General features: G+C 55.5%; 4 protein-coding genes across 4 annotated transcripts; 1 reads left to right on the top strand and 3 right to left on the bottom strand.

The window, feature by feature from the left end:
- Positions 1-220: 220 nt before the first annotated feature.
- F5144DRAFT_171672 (uncharacterized protein) lies at positions 221-1,905 on the bottom strand. Its single transcript, XM_066782621.1, has 2 exons — positions 913-1,905; positions 221-858 (listed from the first exon to the last, which is right to left on the bottom strand). The coding sequence occupies exons 1-2, from the start codon at positions 1,554-1,556 to the stop codon at positions 378-380; spliced, it is 1,125 nt and encodes a 374-aa protein (XP_066644519.1). The 5' UTR covers positions 1,557-1,905; the 3' UTR covers positions 221-377.
- On the top strand, positions 1,871-3,398 carry F5144DRAFT_171512 (uncharacterized protein). Its single transcript, XM_066782620.1, has 2 exons — positions 1,871-2,515; positions 2,575-3,398. Exons 1-2 carry the CDS (start codon positions 2,107-2,109, stop codon positions 3,378-3,380), a joined length of 1,215 nt encoding a protein of 404 aa, XP_066644518.1. The 5' UTR covers positions 1,871-2,106; the 3' UTR covers positions 3,381-3,398.
- A 713-nt stretch (positions 3,399-4,111) lies between these two features.
- Positions 4,112-5,692, bottom strand: F5144DRAFT_600993 (velvet factor-domain-containing protein; the record flags this gene model as incomplete). Its single annotated transcript, XM_066791117.1, has 1 exon — positions 4,112-5,692. One exon carries the CDS (start codon positions 5,690-5,692, stop codon positions 4,112-4,114), a length of 1,581 nt encoding a protein of 526 aa, XP_066644517.1.
- Positions 5,693-16,415: 10,723 nt separating this feature from the next.
- Positions 16,416-18,015, bottom strand: F5144DRAFT_171308 (uncharacterized protein). The gene is made up of 2 exons (XM_066782618.1): positions 17,273-18,015; positions 16,416-17,219 (listed from the first exon to the last, which is right to left on the bottom strand). Exons 1-2 carry the CDS (start codon positions 17,813-17,815, stop codon positions 16,623-16,625), a joined length of 1,140 nt encoding a protein of 379 aa, XP_066644516.1. The 5' UTR covers positions 17,816-18,015; the 3' UTR covers positions 16,416-16,622.
- Positions 18,016-19,259: the final 1,244 nt, after the last annotated feature.

The following is a 19,259-nucleotide window of genomic DNA, read 5'->3' as shown; positions in this document are numbered from 1 at the left end:
TTGGGCCCTCCATTTTACGTTAAGTACTTGGGCTTTTCCGGTAGGCGGTATTTTGGTGTACTAAGGTGAATAATGTCTGCTACTTACCTAGTTCAGATCCCAATCAGGAAATAAGTAAACATTGGGCTTTTGATATTGTGCTGCGCGGTTGGCAGACTCGTTTCTTTCTGTGTTCCCAGATTCTATTGGTACCATCTAAATGCCCGTCCCAAGAAGGGCCAACGTCACATTTCCCAATGTTCCCACACGTCGCGTCTCCGTCCTGGAGATTTCGGCTCAGACCGGCTATTGGTACCCCACAAGAAGCCGGGCATGTCCGGTCCGGCCCGGTCCATGAACTCCAGCCTCACCCTCGCCTTTCATCGCCCCAGGCATGCTTAGCGATTCTTAACAAAGAACCCCCCTCTTGGCTGGGCTATCCGGTCTCTCCGCAGAAGTGCCTCCTTCAGGTTAACCGCCTGCTTCTTCACCCTAGGGGCCAACCTCACATCACCGGCCCGCTTCACCACCCGGTAAGCTGCCGAGCCCAGCCGTTTGTCCTTTGGAAGCTTGGGCTCGCGGAGCAAGGCCTGTTCAGCAGCCCCAAGTTTCCTCCGCTTGTGCTGTCCATTGGCGTCAGGGTCGGTTTGCTGCGGGACGTCATCCTCGTCGTCCGACTCAAGGAGTTCAAGAGGTAGGAGTTTTGGCACCTCCCTCCTCTTTTCCGTCTCTAACGCAGGATCCTCGATGCCCGGAGTGTCCTCATCATCCTCGTCATCTTGCCTGATGGGCTTTTTCTGAGTTTGTTTCCTCTCTGCTGCCTGCTGCCTGAGGAACGTATCACGCTCCTGCCGTTTCCGCTTTAAAGCTGCAGCTTGTCTGCATGAAATTAGTGATCGCCGTCAACTTAGTGAGGATTTGGGATTAACTCACTGCTCAACCGCTTTTGCAGCAGCCCCAGCGGCTTTTAGAGTCTCGGCTTCCGCGACACGCGTAGAGACGGCTTCGGGCGGCGCCTCGTCGTCGGACTCTTCCTCCTCATCTTCCTCGTCGTCTTTCTCATTCGTTCCGGCCGTGATGGTTTCCATGGGATCCTTAGACGGCCCCTCTCTCGGAGTTACAAACTCATCGTGATCACTATCATCAAATGTGATGTGTTTCCTGTGTTCTTTCGGTGTCTTGAACACATCCTCGTCATTCCCTTCCTGGCTCTCTGAAGCTGAGGCTTCAGTCTTCTTCCGCCGCGCCTCCGCCGATGCTGGTAGCGGAATCTCAATGCTGACATGCCTATGCTTAGCAGCCCCAGTCTCCTTGTTTCGAACAGCCAACTTTGCGCCTGACACGGAGTGCGGTTCGTCCTGCTGCAGCTCTTCATCCTCTTGGGGTTCCGGTTTGTACTTGATGCCAGCTGCCCTGAGTAGTGGCTGGTTATGGATGTCTTCGTTGTCGTAAGTTGGTTCCTCGACGTCATCCTCGACATCGGGTGCCTCTGGCTCAGAATCTGATGAGAGGATCTCGATCACATCCTGGGCTTTTTGCTTCTGCTCAGCCAGTGTCTGACTCCTGCGAGTGACCATGCTGCTGAATCACTACAAACAGGAATTGTGAAAGTGAAAAAAGGACCGGCCAAACTACCCTAAATTTTGAAGGTTTGTGTGGAATATTGTCGTGCAAATTATGTTCTGTTTCAAAGGTCGATTCAATTGCTGAATGATGAATGGCAGAAGCCTCCGATACGTCGTTCCATTTCCTTAACTGAACTTTTTTTTTGGTTGCAACCGTTCGAATCTCCGAATTCTGATTGGATCGTTGCTTCGATTGGACCCACCGGCGTTCGTGCACGCCTGTCCCGAGTGTCCTGAGCCCACTCGCTCAAAACTTCCAGCACAGTGCCAGCCAGTGGTTGAAGCTGTCGTTTGGTTTGGTTTGTTTGTTCCATCAACACCATCACCAACCACCACTTCACTTACACATTTCCATAAAGTCAACGCAAAATGATTGATGATCCAATTCCGACCTTGAAGAACTCATAATATTGGCTAGTCGGTCAACCATTTGGATACTCAATCCGAAGAAACTTGTCCTCGCACCAAGCCCTCACTCAATTATATCTTGAGAGCTTCAGCCATGTTCTCACTACGGTCTTCAGCCCCGGCAAGACGGGCTGCTTGTGCTGTCCTCCAACCAAATGTGTTTGTGTTGACTTCACAACTCTCGGTCTCCTCGCATCTTGGACAACCCCAACAACAACAAGTACAGCAACAACGACGGCAGTATGCAATGCGTGCCCCTTCAGTTTCAAAACGCAAGAGATTCATACCTCTTGCACTCGTTGATTCGCCCGATTTGCCCGATCTGCCCAATTTTCCCTTCAAGGACGTCCCGATTCCACCTATCGACCTTTGGCGGTCGTTCAAAGACAAGCGGGGGCTTGGTGAGATGGCTCCAGAGACTTGCCTTCATGCCTTCAAGCAATACTGCCTCGTTGCTCCCAATGATCCTATGAGCACCGCGCCGGCTCTCGTTTTGGAAAGGGGTACGTGCGAGACGGCGGACAAACCTGTGGCTTCTACCCCGGAAACTAAAAGCCTACAGACTTTAACATCGACCTCTACACTCTGTATTACACCTCTCTGCCACTGATCAACTCACTGGATCAGAGCCTCGCCAAAATAGGGTACCGTATGCTCATCATGGCTTCTAATTTGGGCTATGCACCCTCCACCCTCACAGTCGTGGGCATGGTTGCGCAAACCGGCCGACAGCCCAAAAATGCAAAGTCCACGGCGTGGCGCGCATTCGACACGAACTTCAAGCGGCTCGTCCGAACCGGGAACAGCCCAGACATCTTCACCCTGCAAGGCCTCTTAGCCAAGCTTCAAGGCGATGCGGATAACTACGTGATGAGTTGCTTGGACAAAGCTATTCAAGCGGCAAGGAGCATCCCACGAAGCATCGCAGACCAACCAGCGCCAAAGAACCAAGACACCCCGGCAGGCCGTAAACCGAGATGGACTTATGAAGCTTTCTGCCACCTGGGCCGCGGGCGCATCTTGCTGAAGCTCAACCGCACCAGGGAAGCCCTCGCGTCATTCAAGATTGCCGCGTTAGAGCTGGACCACCCCGATGGTTATGCTGAGTTGGCCAAGCTACTGCCCCCAGACGCGCCGGAACGAGAGACATATCTCATAATGGCCGCCCAGGCCGGCAATTTTGAGGCTTGCCGGCTTCTTGCTCTCCTCATGGCCGATAGGGCTGCAGACCCCGCCCTTCCGCGGGGCGAACGTGCCGTCGCTTCGAAAATGGCCCACGAATGGGCGGCGATGGAACCGGACGCTGAGTTGAGGGAGCAAGTGGGGCTTCAAGTGACTGAGAAGTTGAGTGCGGCTTCACTTGGCTGAGGGAACGAAGTGTCCTTTGGGTCCGAGTCCGTAAGGTTAAATCCGAGTATAGGATATTGCCCTGTGTCCGGGCAGGTGGCCAACCTCATGGTCACAGACCCAACAAGGACATGTACATGCCATACGGAATGTGTATAATAGGGGATAAAATGCCTGTACTTTATTAAGAAACGCCATAGAAATGGAGAGATACCCGTTTGGAATTGTTTCTGGGCCCAAACTCTGTTATTTATTCTTTTCTTCTCTGCCTTTTCAATATCACAAATTGGTTGGTGATAACCTCACTTACAACCAACCCGCTTGGGAGATCAACTCGGAAGCATACCCCCAGGATTTTATCAACATCAAAGAACTCGGTAACTACACGTATTGGGGAGGGGTTTAGATTACTCGGCTCAAAAGTGAAGTAACAAGTATAATGATGGTGACCATGTATTTCTCATAAGGCATTATCATTGACTGAGCAGGTATGAAACTAAACGGAACATGCAGTTGTATTGCTAGCTGCGAACCCAAAAAAAGCCAAACCGTCGCCTGAGAAACACACAACCATGTATATAACTCCGATCCATTGCCGAGTCGCTCATTGAAATAGGTATCAGTGTCCGAGGCCGTTACCCAGTTGCTCAAAACGCCGGGCTAAACCGAACCCTTCGCCAACCCAAGTAAAACCCTTTTCATGACCAGGTGCCAAGGGGGAGGAGGTGAGCAGTAAGCAACCCAATGGCTGATTACCTCTTCACCCTCTTCCGCCCCCTCCCTTTCCCCTCCCCATGGCCACCACCACTACCCCCATCACCGCCATCCTCCCCCTCCCCATCCTCATCATCCTCATCCTCCTCCCCCCTCCCACTCCCCCCCGCACCACCCACCTCCCTCTTCTCATTCCCCTTCTTAATACTAATCAAACACCCCTGCTCCTTCAACCTCTTCGTCAACAACGTACTGGCCTGCATCCCCGGAAAATCCTTCGCATTATACACCTGAAAACTCTCACTCATCGCCGTCGCCACGATGGCCGACCGATCCCCGGTACACATCCGCGCGGGATCCAACACCACCAGCGCAAACTTCAGCCTAAAAACCCCCGGCGTGCGGCAGCTCAAATCCGGAAAACAGAAAAAACACCCCTCCTCGCCCTTCTCATCCAGGCCCACGAACGGACTCGCCACCAGCGTGCCCATCAGCCGCCGCTGCTGCCGGAAATCCTCCGGCATGCTGCTCATGTCCTTCTGGCCCTTCTCGTCCCAGATGCTGCAGTGCACGACGGAGAACTGGTGGCGCAGGCGCCGCGCCACTTCGTCTTTGCTGAGGGTGGTGTCGTGGATGGTCAGTTGCACGATGGGCGGTGGGTCGATTACCCGCCGGTCGCGCTCGCCGAAGCCGCAGCTGCGGGCGGCGGAGGGCTGTTGGCGGACGGTGATGCGGTGCTCGGAGGTGGGGGTGCGTGGGGGGGCGGGGGCGGCTGGTAAAGGGTGTGGGTGGTGGTGGTGGGAGCTGCTGCCGTTGGGGGTGCTGCCGTTGGTGATGGTGGTGGTGGTTGCGGCGGTGGTGGTGGTGTTGTTGTTGCTGTTGTTGCTGCCCCCGGTGAGGAGGTTGGATATGCTCATGGATTTGGGTTCTTGCCGCGGTGAGGTGGATGGCTGCGTGCTCGGTGGGCTGCGCGGGAGTTGTGGTGCTGGGGGGCGGCCGTTGGGTATTATGGATGGGGAGGAATAGGAGGTCGCCGAGGGGATTTTGGCGAGTACTGGCGGAAGAGACATGTCGTGTTGGAGGGAGCCTCCCCTTGACCGCGGTGATGGGTAGTGGATGGGCTGGCGTGGCATTGGGCCTTGGCTGTGGGGGTCGTGTAAGTTGCCCATATGCCTTAGGCGCAACTCCTGGGCCATTTCTTCGTTTGACCTATCGCTGGCTGCTGACGAGAGGCTCGGGGAGTGCCGGATATCCACCGCCCGCTTCGACATTGGGTGAGGGTCACTGTTTGGGATGGGGAATTGTGGTGGTGTCTGCCCAACCGGCGAAGGGGTCGCGTAGTCGGAGTAGTAGCTAGATCGTCCGCCATGATACGGGCCATCGCGGCCGTTGTTGGAGAGCACAGGAGAAGGATTTGATGCTGCTGCTGGAATCATGGTGGACATGGGCGGCAGCCGCGGGAGCTGCCTTGGTTGGGAGGGTTGCTGAAACGGCTGTTCTTGACCATAGTGCCCGTTCCCAGGAGCGTATGGCTCGTGATAGTTATGATGTTGAGCCATACCATCCAAGTGGGTACGGCGGCCAAAGTTGTGATGAGCAAAGTCGACCGCTGCAGACATTTGGGGGGCAGTCAACAGACGACAGGCAGGCGTGGCTCTGTCCTCCGCAATCCTGGTCAGCCTGTGTTGCTTGAAACCGGCCGTCGGCTTAACCAGAGCCGGGCAGCCTTACAGAAAGGGCGGCGACTTCCAGCAGCACAGGCACGAATCCGGCAGCCGGGTCCTGGGCCGGGCGCGAGAGTGTCTCACCGCGGGACACGAACAGCGGGAAGGTCTCGTCGAGGCGGCGCAGCTCCGGGCAGAAGCTACCTAGGTTGGATCCCTGGTCCGGATCTCCAACGGCGATTGTTCCGATGCTGGTGGAACCGAGGCTTGCTCTGCGGCTATGGAGAACTAGGCAGTCGTCTCATGCAGCTGCGGGAAGCCACGTCGAGTCCAGCACGAGTATGCCTAACCGCCACCGTCGGGAGGCTGTGTCACGCGTGCTTTGGTGTAGAGGTCGATGATCGTCTCTTGCCACGACTGTGGAAGGGCCCGAGACTTTTTTTTTGTTATTGTGAGACCTGCGGGAGGTGTGTGATGCGATGGTTCTGGGTGGCTGAGAAGAAGGAGCCAAGAAATAGATCCGATCTCGTGTTGCTACACAATGTCGAGGATTCTGCAGGGCGTTGGCTGTTTATCAACCGCTCAGGACGGGAGCGCTCAGGAGCTGCCAAGGCCCGGCTCTTGATAGATGGGTCTGGCGGGGCGTCTCTGACAAGTCTGGGGAAACGGTGCAGCGGGCTAGGATGCTAGCAAGATGCCTTGGGTTGCAGTCGGTCGGGATGTGTCAGAACAATATGGCAAAGCCGGGCTGGTGGGCCATGATGGGAGATTGGGGGGGGACGGCGTTAATATCAAGGGACCGTATCCGCATCCTGCTGCCCACCAGGGCGGAGGAGCCAACCAGTTCTTTTAAGTATTGCTCGCTTTCCTGACTGGACGGGATCAGTCTCTGCAGATTGCTCGGCAGGGATCTCAGGGGCTGATCATGGCAGTCAACCAGGCGGGTCAACGGGTCATGGTCAGGGCCGGGGCCGGGGCCCTAGACGGAAGTGCCGTGGCTTGAGTTCCCGGGGGCGCATCACTCGAGGACGGACTTACCAAACCCACGATTTCTGGGCATGGAAGGTGATGTGCTCTTTCGAACGGCCTGGGAAGAAACCATGGAAGACCCATAACGGCTGGGGTTTAAGCTATGCGCAGCTGGGGACGGCTGATGGCCCGGCTTGGGAGATGTCCATGTCGGTGTGTAGGCATGTACTGTACATACAGTACATACACTACATCCACAGTACCTCCGTCTAACCCACCTCATTTGCATACGCAACCAAGGCAGCCGGGTCCGGTACTTCTGGGGAACCAGGACCAGCCAGGCGGCATCGTTCTTGTCCGATGCGACCCCCGCCAACTCACCACGACCGCACGGCGTCTGGTAGCGGCAGAGCAGGGGGGAGCAAGAGTGGTCCACGGGCTTGTCAAAAAGTCAAACCGACCGGGGTACGAATCAGCTCCAGTTCGCTCAGATATGCCAAGTCGCAGCCGTTGCAGCAACCCAAGACCTCGACTTTGGCGCGCCAGAATGCCACATGGAGGCGAGACCTATGTGCTGTGCGTCGGTGATTATGGGAGCGCAAGGCATGGCAGGCAGCCACGGCGCTGATGATGAACCGCGAACCGCGAACCGCGAAACCGCCCGGCTGAACTCGAGATCCAGCAACCCTCGACAAAGTGAAACCCATCAGCCCATCTTCGGTCGCTGGACCGCGCCAGTGCATGAGTCCACGGGCCGGGTGCGCGGTTTCCTCCAGTTCAGGATGTCATCGCGCAGCTCGCCTCAGACATAGCCGAATTATTCCACAAACCCGGCATTCGAGAGAATAAGCTTGTTGGCTGCAACGAACGGGGTGGGGTGCAAGAGCGATGATCTTGGATTGTTGCGTGGCCGATCTCGCCCACAAAAATCATCAATTTCCAGGTTCAACGGAGGCAGCGCTTCCACAGGGCGGGTCCTGCCTGACTGGGCAGGTACAGGCGGCCACTGTCATTCTGCCACTGTCATTGACAGCCCTTGGGAGTGGTTGGCACTGGCAAGCACGGCAAGCAACCACAGGGCAGACCGAATTTTTACAATTCCTTCCGTCTGGGGGAAGGGACGTTGTGTTCCATGGGAAGGTGTGGGTGGGCGGCAGGGCGGGTATCCCAACCCCCGGTTACGGCAGTCGCAGCGCGTTCCCCATTGGCGTTAGGAAGCCTGAGCGGAACCCAAGAACCCCCAAAGAAGTCCGTTGTTTGGTCCCCTCTGTTCAACCAAACCTTCTCTCACTTTTTGTATTGTCTTGCTCCGCTTGAAAATAACCGTGCCGTCCCCCTCTGACTTTCTGTGACACTCATCATTTTCCGCGAACCTCGAGTGACTTCCTTCGGCCTTAGCGCCCCTCGAGGTCATTTAACATTTTTCGGTTGGCCAAGCCTCCAACGGTCGGTTGTATCAACAAACCAGCATCTTTCGTCTGGGGATAGATTGGCCGGTGTTTGCATCAGGCGGACTACCTGTACCTGCCGGCTTAACTGTGGACATTGCACACAAAGGTGGCTGCAGCTCATTAAAATCATCATGGAGAACCAGAGTCCAATCGGCTCGGGCAATGAACCGCGGAGCCGACTCCTCGACAACGGAGGAGCAATGGGAAAAGGAAGCGTACCCGGTCTGGCCAGCCAGGCGTGTGCGGACCAAGAGTCACGCCTCAAGCCACTTCAACGCCATCGCGTGGTCAGTCGGCGATTTCCTGACTTAACTTCGCCTCGATCCTCCATCTTGCAGCAGTCCCGGGCAGATATTCCCGGGCAGGCAAGCAAACAACCACCCTTGGAATTGCTTTTGACACTAAGCCTCGCAACGGTCGTCCGAAATGGCGTTCCGATTGCTGATCGTTGACGCCGGCCACGCCCCCGCGGCTAACTCAGACACGGCCACACGGCCCAACACTCGCGGCTTCTTTTCTGTGTTCCGCCTCTGCAAAGCCAGTGGGGAGGCGGGGAGGGGGTTGCTTTGAGAAATAGGTTGACTTGTGCGCCGCCTTTGTGCATCGACAACAACTGCCGTCTCTCATCGCCGAAACGACTCAAGAAGTAAGGAATCTCGTTGGGACTGGCCCAAGCGTGGGGCCTACATCACCGAGTCCAGACAAGAACGCGTCACAAACGGACCTCGATGTTAAAAAGGAATTTGCCTCTGCTGTGGGACGCTCCACCACCGCGAGCCAGCAGACTCGACGTTACAGAGGATTTGCAGAGGCGCCAATGAAACAATGGCGTGTGAGTGCCGCCAAGGGTCCTGGTCTGACACGGCAAGACATGGTTCGCCAGCACCCGTGGTTGGATGGATGTGACCCTGATTCCCGGTTTCCCTCTCGGTGCCCATGGGAGATGGCGGGGAAGAGGTTGAATGCTGCTTAAACTGTGAGGCTAATCCGCAAGACGTGCTGGCTCGTTTCGAGAAGCTTATCGGCATTTGGCCTGCTCTCCGCATCGGCGCCATGGGCGCTAGTAGGAAGACAAATCAACAAACACCACAGGACATCCATCCAGCCAGCCGCGAGCCTGACACAGAGACAGCGATGGGCATCCTGCTTCTCACGTCGTGCAGCCGTCGTGGACCCGCAAGGGCCGCTGTGGTGCACGAATACCACCACTAGGGAACAGTCAGCAGGATTTAGGCTTCGAACACTGCCGGAGGCAGTTCCGCTATCCCGTGCTTCCAGTCCAGCTGGTCGTACCCTTTGCTCTCGTTCGTGCTGGCGAGGCGGTGAGCCGACCTCGTCTGATCTCTCGCTGCGACCTCCTAGGGGCAACCTCGGTGCCGAGGGCTAGGCCTTAACGCGCTGATGACTCGAGTACTCGTAAAGCGTGAAAGGATGGTAGGGCGGAATGGAGTCCTGCAGTCAATATGTTCGTCAGAAATTGAACCGACATCAATGCGGCTATGCTTCTTTCGGGAAGAGGTTCCCAGTGGAGCATGATCGTCCCGTCCGAGTGGGGACTCGGCAACCGGCGAGAACTTGGCGTTCTCCGTCTTGGCCTAGCTTGGCTGGCTCACCCTGAGCTGAGCACTCGAGGTGCTTCTCTGGCTCGCATTCGTGACGCCTTGGCAAAGTCACAAGAGACCGAGAATGAAACGACACACCAAAATTGAGCAGGTAAACCAACGTCCTTACCACCTCAACTCTTGACGGGACGATAACTAGACAACCTTGACCTGTATGGTTCATTTTCTTACGCAGGTCTTCAGCAGGGCGCTGAGGAACCACCAGCCCCTAAAACGAGTGGTGTCTCTTTCGAAACGCCATGCACGACGTAGCCTCGAGCACAAGTAGGGCCACGGCGGTTGTTGATTATCGAACCAAGCTCACTCGGCGTCCTTGGCTGCGTCCAACGTCGAATCCAATATCAATGTCACTGCTTTTCTAGACCACGATGGACCGCCGCAATAGACGCCGCTTTTTTCCCAACGCGTGGCACCTCAAGAGGCACCAGTGGATGGCTGCATAAACGAACCCCTCGCGAGACGGTGTTCGGCCGCCTATACCCCCTCTCTATCAACCTGGGGTTGAACGCCGCCAAGACGTACGGGCAAACTGGGTTCCCCGACGAACGTATACCGGCCCAGTTAGAGCCCGTGAGCCCCAAGCGCCCGCTCTGAATAGACACGGCACGGGATCGAGTCATGCTGGGCGCCGCAACGGCCTCATAATCATCTCATAAGCAACCACGGAACCAACGAAACCCTCAAAGTTCAGCGCCCCAGTGCCATCGTCGCCCCCAAAGTTGACAAATCTAGCCGCTCGAGTGTGTTCTGTCGCTATCCTTCGTATCGGTCCCGAGGCTGCTCGCCGGCGGAGGCTTGCAGCTTACCAAGGCTGACCGAGGCGGTGGTGCATATCGCTCAAGGAGTGCAGTTTATACACCCCTAGCGGCCAAAGCGCCTGTGCTTTCTTTCTGCGGGAATCACTGCCCAATCGTTGATATTCGAAAACCACCGTGTTCTTTGAATGCCACACACCCAACCACACACACAACACGGGAACCATCTCCTACCTGGAGGCAAAGCCTTTTCGGTCTTGCTGGCCCGTTTGGCGGAAATCAACCGTAATCCTAGATCGGAGTGGCCGTTGTTGAAGTTAGGATGGGGGACAAGCTTTGAAAGGCAGAGCCGAGATGCCGAATCGAGGGGAAAATGTCCGAATGGTCGATGGCCTGTCGCTTGGCGCCCCAGATGTCTCCAAGGACCCGGACACCGTCTACAATGGTGCTCCACGCACGGGTCTAGCGTTGGTTTCGGGTAAAGGATATATGCAGGGCTCGATATCAAGACCTGGCAACTCACGATCCACGCCTTCCCCCCCCAACCAACACTAGTTATCCGTTTGGAAAGGTACTTGGCACGCAGAAGGCAGGCTGACTGGTCGTCCATCGGTTTGACCACTCTCTGCATTGACTGCTTTATTGCCAGCCGTGCGCTCGAACATTCTCGCAGCCCACGAGTTGGGACGGCTTCCCCGCGTCAAATGCAATACTACCCCAAGCGCCCGCAAATCGCGGTCGAGAAGACATGGTCCTTGGCTCGTGGTTGGCGATTCAGTCAACCTCGTTCGCCTTACTGTCGCTTTCTCGCTGCCGCGTCAGCCCGCATATCTCCCGCGGCTAGCCACCGCCGGTAGTTGCAGGAGTTTCCAGGAAAGCCCATCTCTCAAGAGACATCCGCGGATGATGCCGTCCAGCCCAACACCCTAGGGCAACCATCTTCCCAGTCTCGTTCATTCCAACCCGCACCCGCCCTCCTAGTTCCCAACTCGGCATCTATTATTCTGCCTTGGAAGGGCCGTCGGCGTATCGGGGAGATGGTTACCTGCCCAATCCGTTTTCATGCACTCCCACTGTCAAATCGTCACTCGGTTGCTCGACATGATCAACTTGCCTTCGTTCCGATAAAGCGCGGGTCGGTGTCAACGGGCTGCTCAGCCGTTGAGAAAGTGGTGATTTTTCGAAAGAAAGAGAAAAATACGTCCCATGTATCTCTCGGGACCCCATGAGCATGTTTTCGTTGTCGCTGTTCGATCACGCCTCGGTCGTTACACACCTTATAAAATCATCGACAAATCGACTTCCGAAAATGGACAAACAAGAGCCGAGATGTTGCGCTGCAGAATACTACCCTCCCGCATGTCCAAGAGACTTGAAACTGCGGCTAATTCTACCCCGGACCCAATCACCAAGGAATGGTTCCCCCCGCTTGTCGACCAATATCCGGCCACGGATAATTAATCTGACGGGCCTTCTCGAAATCTGCGAGTGAAGATCACGGAGCCACGCTGTCAGCACCGAAGCCACGCTCCCACGGCATGCAAGCACGGATTGACATCCAAGAGCCCCGTCCGGTTTGAGCTCGGAGCATCGTCCCCTCCCACCTTTCTTCGACCCATCCCACGACGATCACGCGATCTCGTGGCCGGCCGCCGATCAGTTCAAGAGATCAGATGGACTCTTGCCAGTTGACCATGTTGTCTAGAGCCGATCAACAAGCCCTTGGGTGACGGAAGCTTGACCACCACATCTTTCTTGCGCCCATCCTTTTCGGTTGCGATCCCATCTTCCGATAGTGAGACAAGACCAGGGGGGGCCGATAGACGAGAGTGAAAATCCGGGTAAAATCTACCCTCTCCAGATTCGGCTGTCACTTCATATACGCTTGCCTATCCTGGCCGGCTACGGAATGCCTTTTCGGCTTCGTATCGGGTCTTCCGAACAAAACCAATGACCGGATCGTCATACCAGCTGCTTAATGTGAACTCCCCCAGGTTCCGGGAAAGAGTGAAGCCTCGCTACAACTACCCCGCGGGCCGGCCGCGGGAGTTGTTCCAGGCCAGCTCACACACTTGTCATATTTGTCGGCTTCGCAACCGGGAACGACCCTGATTGCCTTTCCAGCCGCCTGGAGACTCCATACATTCACGAAAGGCCCTTTCCGTGCTGGAGGATAGGATCTGCAACGTTACGAGTGTTGCCATAGTACTCCCGCACCAAGGAAGGGACTCCTCTCGGCACGCCGCTATTCCCACGAACTGACACACACACTCCCTCTCCAGCGACCCCGTGACCGGAGCCCACTGGAGAACTGCCACATCCTTTCGAGGGCACGCCTGGGCAATTATTGCTCTCACTAATTGCCGCATACAGCTTTGTTCGATCCTTACCCGGAAAGTCTGCTAGTGCAGCTACAGCAGCAGCTTGATGCACTCGTCGGCTTCCTATTGGCGAGCCCACATCGACAGCTTCCAGATGAATGATCAGCCGGGAGAGAGAAAAACGGCCGTTCTTCTCTGACGTGGTTCCCCGGCCGGGAGTATGTACGACTGTCTCGGGAATTCCAAAGCTGGTTTTTGGCATACCGCCGCAGGTCTCGAGGGCGCTGGCAGAATACATCCGGCACACTTGGCGCCTGCGGGAGTTTGGCTGGCAACGGGCCGGGAAAAGCCACCGTGTTTGGGATGATGAAGAGGCTCCATTTCTCCCCATGCCGCTGCTGTCTCATGAGCCTCAGGTTTTCTGCTAACCGCCGGAAATCAAGGTCACCGTGAATGAAATACCGAGCCGTCTTATTCGGCTATCCTTATTTCCTGGATAGTGCCTCGCTGGCGGGCAGCGAAGGGGTTGTGGGTTTGATCATCGATTATCTGGATGCTATCGTTTACCGCGGGATGGTTGATATCGCCCAGTTCGACACGATGCTCTTCGGCCCAAGTGGTGTCCCCCTTTTCTGTCACGGTTCAGGTGAGTTACGGGCATGGCCGGTTGTTTTCTCCAGGCATGGGATACGATGTCTGGCTGAGCTCCTTCCTTGTCGAACTACTCGACGGGTGTGTCAGACTGCGGCCAGCCTGGGACGCAAGAGGAGTAAACCCGGCCACGGCGCTATCGCATGCAGAGGCCCAAGGTCCTACCTGTCTCGTGTTGGTCCGCTCAATTCTAACTGGGGCTGTTATAGGAGGGGAGCCAACATCGAACTTGATGCTATGGCCCTGTTCGTGTTAGTTGTCAGCTTGGCCCAAAACAAGGTGAGACATGGAATTGATGAATGAAGCGCGCCGGATGCCTTTTACCCAGACCAGTTATACCCCTATATCTCATCCTAAGTAGACCAAAAATGGACGCCACCTGCCATGGCGGCGGCAGCCGTGTGTGGGTATTTCGGTCGCCATGCTGGGAGCGTGTGAGTCCCAAATGGATGACATTCTTGGTTATCGTCCGTCTCCCTGAACCCGCAGCTGGTCGGCCTGGTCGCGATTGTAGGGACAAGTGTTCCTTGCGAGTCGTTTGAAGGGGGTTGTATGATTGCCGGTGACCTGCTGGACGAGAAGGCGTGTATGTGCCTGGGTCAGGTAGAGCACACGGGATGCCTGCTCGGCTGAGAGGTGAAACGGCGTTTGGGGCATACCGACGTGTTCACGACCGCACTTCGCTTGCTGCCGGATAAGCCAGAAAGGGCTCGAGAAGGGCATGAAACGTTGGTGTAAATTGAACATTCGTTCACTCGCTTCGAAGTTGGTTGGTCCCCGCCACGTCCGGCTTGGTTGCTCTTTGGGGCCATTCATCTCTGTGCTCTTTGCACACGACAGTTGTCTTGGTTCTAGCCATTAATAGATAGTGCGGATGATGGCCAAATGGCTCCCTCAGGCGGGAAGAGGCGTATGTCCTACATATTCAGCTATGCTTTTCATGGTGTTGATGGTGTCTCAATTGTGATATCCCAAGATAACAACGTACACGCATGATCCTACAGACTCTTGTAGGTTATCCTAGAAGGGACTTCCACGTTCCATGGGTCGAAAGGCATTGCTTGGGGTTGAAGGTTGAACTCAAACTGTACTGTACGTACGTCGTGGGGGAGGCCTTGCTAGCCTTGTTGTGCGCTTAGGGAAGATCCTCAAGCTCTCCATCTCAGCCCCAGCACTGTTTACATTCATTCAACACGATAGTCGAAAGATAGCGAACCATATGCCCTTTCCCAACATAATCTCACTCAATGTGAAGCACACTCACGTGTTTGTTGGGGAGCCGAGAAAAGAATCATTGTGGGCTCGATGTAGGATCTGAGCGAGGGCTATCTGGACTTGTTCTCCAAAATCCAGGCCATTAAACCCATTTTACGGGTATTGGTGACGGAATGATAGATAACAGGGAGAGGTTGGGTGTGCTTTTAGGGGCATCCGTTCTTATATCTATTGTGAGCCTTTGTTGTATTTTTGATGTTGATATAATAGGAGCCTGTTCGTTTACTTGCCCTGAAAATAAGAGCTCGATGGTTGAGCGGAGGTGATGATTCATCGTGTGGACGGCTGTGGTCTGGATTCCTGACGTGTAAGCTAAGGAAGAGTGTATAGTCCGTTGTCAGATGCCCCAGTTGACATCAATCCGCTCTATGATGCTGCGAATATATGTTGGTTATGCTTGTAGTTAGCCGAGGACTGGGTTCGCAAGTGGAATAGACTCGGCCGTGACAACATGGCCTATGGCGAGACGTCGAGATCACATATCTCATTTTGGAGTGCAAAGGGGACCTAATCTCGAGAAGCTTTAGGTAGCTGAAATGAGGTTGCTTGAGTGTAGATTCTTGTTCAAGAGGTCGAAGCTTGGAACGAGCGGAGAAGGTTGTCGAGAACACAGTGGTTTCTACTTGGCCATAACTTGTGACGAAAGTATGGGCTCACCGTAGAGGTCTGACCTGGTTGCAAGTTCAAGGTAGTTATAACCCTGCTAACACCTTAAATATGAAACTTGAACACCAGGCAACTAACTGTATCATTACACAGGGAGGATGGGGACGCATCCCCATTATCCTTGATCTTTAAATTCAGAAATATCGACTTGTTCGTAAATTACCAGAGTGTAGGGTCATTTGAATTTTACCTAGGCCGGCGCTAGCTTCGCAAGCATTCTACATCACTGTCAGGTATCTCGAGATTGTCGTTTTGCACTTTGGTAGTATCCTAGTAGGCGCTGCCCACACCGTCTAATTCGACAGAACTAGGCCTAGAATTGCACCAAATCATCTATGAGGAGTCGCGCAGTTTTATGGAATATCAAGCGCATCAAACTGTTGTTGAAGAATGGTCATGACAAGTGCGAAAACATCGGGGTCCTGGAAAGTAAACAAACCCCTGAATCACATCCTGAGCGACCCAACACGCCGCGCAACCAGGCAGAATTCAGTGTATTGATCGAATCTCACGACAAAAGCGGCATAAAATCTTTGATATGTGCTAGTGAGATTAATAACAAGCCGAGGGGGTGGGTTATAGAGCAACAAGCCAACGGTGAAGAGGTCAGAACCTCAGCTCGTCGTCCGGGTATACGACAGTTGTTCCCCAACCCACCAAGCAACAACATCACAGCGAGAACCGACAGGTATCTTAAACATTACATTTCATCAACTAGCCAGCTACTAACGAGCAGGTTCGTGCTGCCAGCCAGGATGTAGACCACGCTGTCCGAAATATACACAGGAAGGTATCGTAATTCCAAGCCAACCCAAGCCGCCAATGCACCGACCGACCAAACCAAAACCAACACCGCAGCTCGCTCCGGCTCCTCGAGGCGAAGCTCACCGCTGTAAGAGAGACCCATAAAATTCCGAGCCTCATAACCATCCATCCATAGGTATGAAGTAGCCCAGTTAACCCGAATCAGCACCCATAACACCATGCTTGCTCGCCCAGTACCCCAAAAAAGGCAATAGCCTGCAAAACGCCAACCTCCAAATGCAGCCAACCGGCCGCTTTTTTATCTTGCCCCAACCCACCGAAGAAAGTAACCAATAAAAAGAGGAAAAAGAGAAAAGAAAACAGAAGAAGTAGATGAAGGCAAAATAAGCCTTGCTCGCCCTCGACCGCACTTAGAAAAGCCATACGACAACGCCCAACAACAAAGGCATTGCCGTCTTCAGCCACGTCACGGACCGGCCCACGGCCGCCGCAGAGGCCGCAGTGGCATCGGCCAGGGACTCGTTCGCAAAATCGGGACCGCAGATGGCATTGACCTGCTCGGCAGCGGTGGCGTACGTGTTAGCGATCAGCTGGGCGCGATCGGCGGTGGCATCGTGGTACAGGTCCATGGTCTGCTGCAAGCAGTAGCCGCAGGCCGGGCGGGTACTGCCGGGCAGGGTCTTGTTGAGCGGCAGGAAGTAAAAGTAGGTCATGCTCGGGTTGGTGTTGTTGGTGATGGCGTTGGCGTAGCAGTAGGCGCCCGTTTCCGGATCGCGCAGGCATGTGGCGCCATAGATAGGGGCGTAGGCAAGCATGGCGCGGTGGGCGTCCACGACGGCGGCGAGGCCGCGGTTGTAGTCGGTCCCACAGTTCTCGGGAGCGGTGAGGTTCTGCGCGAGCTGCGTCAAGAACGAGGTGCAGAAGGTCACGTTAGCAGCGCAAGTTGCGTCCAGGGTGCGCGTTATGCCGACAAGCGAGCTCTGAGCTTCATAGAAGGACCGGGATGTCTGTCGCGGGGGTTAGCCATGGGCGGAGGTCCGAGTTCCGACGTTACACTCACATCGAAGAGCATTGATAGGGGGTAGCACCGCTTGAAATCGGGATTGTCGAGGAAATTATTAATAAAAATTGGGCAGGGCGCGGCCTCGCCGTTGGGGCCCAGCGAGAACTGCGAGGGCACGCTGTCGAGGATGCTGGGAAGAGGGCTTGCGGCCACGGTGGTGCTAGTACTGGACGCCTTCGGCGAACCCCCACCGATGGTGAATGTCGTCGTCACCGAGTGGACTGCGGACGTCTTGGAAGGCTCTGAAGATTTCGTCGAGTCTGATTCCTCCGGCTCGTCCGACGTGGCGCGCCTCTGCACCTTCCTCCTCTGGACCTCGTGCCCCGGTGATATGGCCCATCTCTGGCCCTCCTGGTGCAGAGGTTCGTGGTTGATAACCAGGGTCTCAGCGGGTGCGGCAGCATTTGGAGGGGCTGCTAGCGCGTGTGAAACGAGACAAAGGAGGACGGCGAGAATCATGGCCCATGGCGCCGTCGGCCGTCTGTTCACCGACGGGAAGCTGCAGTGACCGGCGGCGGATGACACTGTTGTGGAGGCCATTATGCTGTAGGTGCAGAAGTGATCCGGTGCAACATCACTCTGTGCAACGGGTCGAGGTGGTATAACGAGTGACTAGGTATCCGATTGCCCGGGCCCAACAAAAAAGATCGGCGTCCGGGGGATGCAGGACTGCAACACTGAGTTCCAAGCCGTCGAGATGTCGTTGGCGGGAGTTGTAACCAAGCCCTCGCCAACGAACGCAGCAGTCGTCCGTATTATATCGGATGGTCCAGACTCTCGGCCGTGTGTAGGGCGGGCGGAAGACCCGACCAACAGGTTTCGAGTAACAGGAAACTGGGAACCCCAAAAGACAACTCGGCGATGGTGAGTGATAGTGGGTTGTCCAATATGGGCGATCCGGGTAAATATACGCAGTGCCGGATGGGAGGTGGGCGACACCAATGGGGGCGGGCAATCGAATTTCGGTGGTAATGCCGCCGCCAAGTTGGGCAAGCGGGCTGCTGACTGACCGACGCGTGCAGACGGAAAGGGTGGTGTGCTTCGTAGGCTTCGTGTGCTTCTCAGCCGTCCTTGTGTCTGTTTCGAGGAGGTGGTGAGGGCCAATCGTGTCCGGAATCCTGTGTGGTGTTCGATCACAGACCGGAGAGGCTTGTCGACCGACGTTGTTTTCAGGGCGGCGGAGGGCGTTGGGAGGCTCGGAGCAGCAAGCAATGATAAAATAGGAACAAAAGCGCGGCACAGCGCATGGGCGAGAACACTTTCCCACGATCTGCTCCAGGGGTCGAGCTGCTGGACCACCCACCCATCCGCCGGGGACCCTTGGCAGAAGCCACGATCGGGGTTTCTGAACCAATGGTGAGCAACCCCCGGGCTCCAAGTCCAGGGGAGCTGTGGGCTGGTCCGGTTGGGGCAGCTGGGGCCATCGTCTATTGAGCGGGCTTTTCCTCTTTTGGCGGCACACCAACGCCTCTCAGATCTTGGCGATGAACCAGGACGGCACGGATGGTGGGCTGGGCTGTTCTTTCATTCTTTCAGGCCAACCGCAAAGCAGTGGTGTATTGATTTATTGGTAGCCCGCAGATAGTTGTTCGTATTATCGATGCGATGGTATGAAGACGCGTGACAGACGCTGACCTGCCCGAAGCGGCGCTGGCCTTCCATGCTTGTGAAGGCATCAACGAGAATGCTTGGAATAGTGGAGACTGCGTGCATCGATGGGGGAGGCGTTTGCGGCACCATCTGATATGCTGTAGCTACTGCGCCGACTTTGGCCGCCCCCTAGGCTTCATCCAACGTATCAAAAAGAAGGGACCACCTCACGGGCTGGTGGATGGCTGAATAGTATCAAGCCGAGATGAGGCAATCATCGGATGGCGGGCCGGACGCTGTGTTTTGGCCAACCGCGCGGGTGACGCAGGTACAGATTGAATCCAGATAAAAAAAACAAGTTGGGACTGGGCAGGAAATGAATTGGCACATGGAG

Source organism: Chaetomium tenue (genome assembly GCF_020726465.1).
Source record: "Chaetomium tenue strain MPI-SDFR-AT-0079 chromosome Unknown F5144scaffold_3, whole genome shotgun sequence".
NCBI classification, from domain to species: domain Eukaryota; kingdom Fungi; phylum Ascomycota; class Sordariomycetes; order Sordariales; family Chaetomiaceae; genus Chaetomium; species Chaetomium tenue.
Note: the sequence above shows the minus strand (reverse complement) of the source record. Positions and strands in the feature narration are given on the sequence as shown.

Bases quoted from the DNA above. Each gene is read 5' to 3' on its own strand.
- F5144DRAFT_171308 (XM_066782618.1), bottom strand. From the start codon at position 17,815: ATGGCCTCCACAACAGTGTCATCCGCCGCCGGTCACTGCAGCTTCCCG. The intron at 17,220-17,272 runs GTGAGTGTAACG...CCCCCGCGACAG, and splicing joins CCCTATCAATGCTCTTCGAT to ACATCCCGGTCCTTCTATGA.
- F5144DRAFT_171672 (XM_066782621.1), bottom strand. From the start codon at position 1,556: ATGGTCACTCGCAGGAGTCAGACACTGGCTGAGCAGAAGCAAAAAGCC. The intron at 859-912 runs GTGAGTTAATCC...AATTTCATGCAG, and splicing joins GCTGCAAAAGCGGTTGAGCA to ACAAGCTGCAGCTTTAAAGC.
- F5144DRAFT_171512 (XM_066782620.1), top strand. From the start codon at position 2,107: ATGTTCTCACTACGGTCTTCAGCCCCGGCAAGACGGGCTGCTTGTGCT. The intron at 2,516-2,574 runs GTACGTGCGAGA...AAAAGCCTACAG, and splicing joins GGCTCTCGTTTTGGAAAGGG to ACTTTAACATCGACCTCTAC.